This window comes from Ascidiella aspersa, chromosome 2 (genome assembly GCF_963924565.1).
Source record: "Ascidiella aspersa chromosome 2, kaAscAspe10.2, whole genome shotgun sequence".
Lineage (NCBI taxonomy): Eukaryota > Metazoa > Chordata > Ascidiacea > Phlebobranchia > Ascidiidae > Ascidiella > Ascidiella aspersa.
In genome coordinates, this window is record NC_139448.1 from 17,862,662 (window position 1) to 17,867,601 (window position 4,940).

The 4,940-nt window shown below is 39.6% G+C and overlaps 1 protein-coding gene across 1 annotated transcript; it reads left to right on the plus strand.

Moving 5' to 3' along the window:
• Window positions 1–367: 367 nt before the first annotated feature.
• Window positions 368–4,940, plus strand: LOC146164131 (uncharacterized). The gene is made up of 3 exons (XM_083380674.1): window positions 368–878; window positions 1,359–1,534; window positions 4,185–4,940. The coding sequence occupies exons 1-3, from the start codon at window positions 368–370 to the stop codon at window positions 4,938–4,940; spliced, it is 1,443 nt and encodes a 480-aa protein (XP_083236800.1).

Genomic DNA, 4,940 nt, shown 5'->3' on the forward strand with positions numbered 1-4,940 from the left:
ACTTGCTATCGTATAAGAAGAATCAAATTTAGGCTGAGTTTATTTAAATACTTTTCGCTTTATTCAGTACATTCATTATTATGAAAATATGTTACCACTGTTGGGCAATTTTGAGCAGCGCTTAATAAAAATATGTTTTTGATTTTCTTAATTTTTTTTTTTTTTGCGGGATTTTCAGTAACTAATATACTTTTTTCGTATCTTTAGTGACAGTGCATTTAAAAAAACGGACAGGCGTCAGCATTCCCCGGAGACGAAACAGCATTGCATTTTCTGCCACGGCGGCGTCTTTCATTTGCTGCCAAGCTCATAATTTTGATTGATAGCTATCGACTGGTAGGTGCTGGTCGAACGAAGCAACATATTGATGGCAGACTCTGGTGCGTTTATGTTCGGTGGTAACTCGGCGGCAGTGGCGATGAGTGCTTTACATGCCGCAGCCTCCGCTGGAATGATGGAAGGCAACAAGAGCGCTGCAATGCCGTTTTATCCTTACGCGGCGACGTTCCACAACAGCCAAAGCACCACCGGAACTGCGCTGCGGCATATTCCCGCCTCTTCCTTGCCAGGAGGTACTCCGTTTGGCATCAGTGACATTCTGAGCCGGCCTATGGCTGCAGCAGGCCTCTGCAGCGAAAGTGAGAACAATTTACGGCATAACAGCAACTCAACAACATTTTCCGGTGCAATGGGACAAAACGTTGCTATGGCTCAGGCCGCTGCTATGTACCTGGGTGCCGGCGGAGTCGCCAACTGCATCCAGTCCGGTGTCCCGAACGGACGGTACCCTAAGCCTCTTGCGGAGTTGCCCGGAAGGGCCCCTATATACTGGCCTGGAGTGATATCGGAAGATTGGAGAGAGAAAATTAACTTGCAAAGTGAGCTTTAGCATTATTTAATGGTCATGAAAGTACTGCGTTTTTTAATTTTCAGTTATACTGAGTTTCTAAATTCATATTTATTCTAATTCTTTGGTAATTCTTTTGGTTAGCGGATATGATACTCACATATTGTATCGCATTTACATACATAACTAAACTATTCGTAACACTTTCTAATGCAATCATTTATCGCTGCACGTTATAACTTAATGCGAGATTTTGAATGATTTTAATTTTAAAAAATGTTTCTACTTTTACCCAAAACGAACAGCCCTTTAAAAACATCGACATAAACAATGTTTTTTTTTAAAGGAAAAGTTTTCTATCACAGCGTTTTTTGATTTATTGTATTGTTTTTCAATCAAGTATTTAGTTCAAAGTTCCTAATTTAGATCAATACTGTAATAGCATTAACGCCATTAAGACGCTATACCCGATTAATCATCCTTAAATTGATAAATGTAAAATCCATATCAGGTGCGCCTTCGACCATAGTTATGGAAAAGTACGGACGGAAAAAGCATACTCGGCCCACCTTTTCTGGTCAGCAAATCTTCGCTCTTGAGAAAACCTTCGAGCAGAGCAAATATCTTGCCGGTCCGGAACGAGCAAGGCTCGCCTTCTCTCTTGCAATGACAGAGTCTCAAGTAAAGGTATAAAATGATAATACCTTCATTTAACAACATACAAAACGAGGTCTTGTTGTTTTGTGTTAACTGTACGGTATTGTGAAAACCTATTAGTTTTTGGACTTCGGAATCAATATTAGTTTCAAATAATTGAATCACTACATTTAAAACGTTGCCTTGTTTTTTTTTTAGAATAAAAAATGGGATACCCTAAAACGGTTACTTTTTCTTCAATAACTTTTTGTTTTTTTTTCAACGTTTTCGCGGTTTGGTGCTTCGAAAGCACGTGCATTTTTTGGTTTGAATATTTTTGCCGTTTTAAGCTCTTCACAAAAATCAATCGGTATGCTTGGTATTTCACTTATTAAATTTCCTAGAAAGGAAAGGGCAATAACTCTTGTCTCAGAATAAAGTATTTTCAGCACTACCTTTCTTAATTGCACTCCAGAGTCAGCAGAAATATCGAACCACTTTGGTCAAAACCTTTCGCCATGTCTTTAGCGAACTCGCCATCCGGGGGGCGCAATTATTATGTCAATGCACGAAGACGGCTCGCTTAACAAATAGTTTTGTCGAAGCCGTACGCAGCCAATTGTAATTGCACTGCGTAAACGGTGGAAACATAATTAATAAATCGTACAGGCCATACAATGTAAGAAACTGAGTCTTCATTCTCATTTGCCCCGAACATACTCCAATGACTTACAGAGCTGCCTATCTTGTACATAACTATTATCTATCATTCCTATTTTTAATAAAAACTAATTTTGGCTGAAGCAATTTTAATAAAGCGTAAATTCATTTATAATACCATAATCCCAGATAAAAAGCGTTTTTTTGGAACGGCGAAATTATACATAAAAGTATTTTCTAGGGGGGTATATTGCATGCTTAAAAATAAAACTTTCTTTTGGATGTTATGGTTTGAAAAAGAAATATAGTATATTTTTACCTTTGCTTTTCTTCAAATATTAACGAGAAGTTATATAAAAGAACTCCTCCGTGAATTTTTAAGCTTAATTATTTTCGCTGTTTAAATTTAATTTCCGCTATAACAGGATTTGGATCCATGACAGACAGGTGTGCGGCGCTAAAGTAAAAAAATCCAATACGGAAGCAGTTTTGGCACTCTCTCTTTTCGTATAGCGTGTGATTATCCGACCCTGGTCGATCGAGAAACCCACTAATATAGAAACAAAATTCCATTTAAATAAGTCAGCTTATACCGATGTCGTGGCTTCGACCAACTTTCATAAAACCTAAAGACAATGTATTTTTTAAGGATAGTTGCTTAGTGCTATTTCTACAAAGTTTTTTGTTTTTCGTTTTAATATGCGAAACATACGAAATAGTTGTCCCTAATTTTTGTTTGTCAGATCATATATGATTTATTAAAATAGTTTTATAAAAAACCTAATTCGGACTAATTCTGCTAACTTATAGGAACAAATGAATAAAATTCTTGAAATTGATAGTGACTTAATTACGTTCGTTGAATAGATCGATTAATTTAAATGATTTTTTTGTAATTTCTCACCAGATCAGTTTAACGTTCACACATTCGTTTGTTATTAAAATGTTTCGTTAACGCAAATTATCGCTCGCGATCGGATAATCTCGCGATTAGGCAGCAAAGTCGCAGTCAATATTATTGTCCATCACCGTTACGCGCGTTGTGTGTTGTGCTTCAGCGTCGCGGCCAGGCAAGCCGAATTAATTCCAATGCGACCGAGAGAAAGTTATCAGTAGGGTGGGAACGCGCCGTGCCATTAATCTCATCAAGAGTGCTACGGATAATTAGCGACCGTTAAACAAGCAGGCGCCATATTGCTGGCCGGGGCGGACAATGGCGATTAGTCGCATGAACTCGTTGCCCTCAAGATAGGAGCGCACAAACCGGCCAATTTGCACCAGGACGACGCGCCAACCCTATTGTCTATCGAGCGACCGGCGAGTGGGCTTTGTTAGCGCGCAAGTTCAGCGATATCAATAGTTGTCATATTGAGTACCACCGTATGGCGTCATGGCCAATTAGGGTAGCTGGACGCTTTTGTCAAGCTGTTTAACTTTTTTCGTTGAAGTGGGCTAAATGTGATTTTTGCCATGGAAATTATCAAGAACTGTAGAGATGCGAGTGTTCTAATCGCTTTGTTTACCAATTTAATGTGCGAAAAATAATCTATTTTGAATACCTTAAATACTAATTATAACATTTACCTAAAGATGATCGTTATGTGTTGTCTTAAATGTTTTGTCTTATTGTAATAACTGTTTGATATGTTCAATTTTTTTAGTATCTGTTTAATATACTACCGCCACAAGTTTATTGTATATAGAAGGGTTATGTACTAAAACACTAACAATAGTACAAATTTTATCTCACAAATACCTTACGGGTACACTTTACCCTACGGGCACACTGATATATATCACTTTAAATGCTTTTCATTTAAATCATCATAAAAACATTCGTCTATTAGCATATTAAATACGCGACGTGATAATTTATACCGTGACTCATGGCAATACTATACACGCAATTAAGCGCCGTAAAGAAAATATAAATAAATAATAATACTTAGTATGATCAGAGCTGTGTTCTTCATAATATGTTGTTGTATATAGCGTAATGTGAAAAACCAACCGATTGAAATGCTATTTTCGCCCTGCGCAGGTTTGGTTTCAGAACAGACGAACAAAATGGCGCAAGCGGCACGCGGCTGAAATGGCGACTGCGAAGAAGCGACAAGACGTCGAGGTGACTCAGAAGATGAAGGAACGTGAACTAGAACCATCTGGCCAAGCACAGAGGTCACCGGTCACGGATACCAACGACCCCGCCGCAATATCATCTAACGACCTCGGCTTGTCGATCGGAACCTCCAGGTACGACAATATATCGGTCGCTGATCACTATTCAGAGTCGCACTCCAGTGGCGGTTCGTCATCAATCAAGCAAACCTCCGACAACGACATCAGCGAAAATAGCGAAGACGAAGACGACAAGCCCTTGCAGCCGGACCGACCCTTGTCACATGACATCAGCGGCCATCCTCAGCAACGACAAGTTCAGCACGTGTCCGAAACCGAACGTCACTTCAAGTCGCTCTTGTATAGTGGCTGCAAAACATCCCGAAACGGCCTGTTGGCTTCGAGTCACAACAATGGAAACTTGTACGCTTCCCAGTTTGCAATGTCGCAGGAAGAAATTTCTGCTCCCTTGCAACCTTTTAATGTCAACATGCTTTCCACTAATCGCGGGGCAGCTGTTGCGATGTGCCGGGGACAGGAGCACCCCTTAAATGTGCCCTACACCGGATCGGTATCTCCGTTAAACGAGTTTTCAATAGAACATTACCCCACGAGCCACTCTGCACTTTCCAATGGTATCAACCACGCCGAATCGCTCATGCAAAAGTTCATAAACTAA

Excerpts from the sequence above, each read along its gene's own strand:
- LOC146164131 (XM_083380674.1), top strand. The coding sequence starts at position 368 with ATGGCAGACTCTGGTGCGTTTATGTTCGGTGGTAACTCGGCGGCAGTG. Across the intron at positions 879-1,358 it reads AGAGAAAATTAACTTGCAAA|GTGCGCCTTCGACCATAGTT; the intron begins GTGAGCTTTAGC and ends AATCCATATCAG. Across the intron at positions 1,535-4,184 it reads TGACAGAGTCTCAAGTAAAG|GTTTGGTTTCAGAACAGACG; the intron begins GTATAAAATGAT and ends CGCCCTGCGCAG.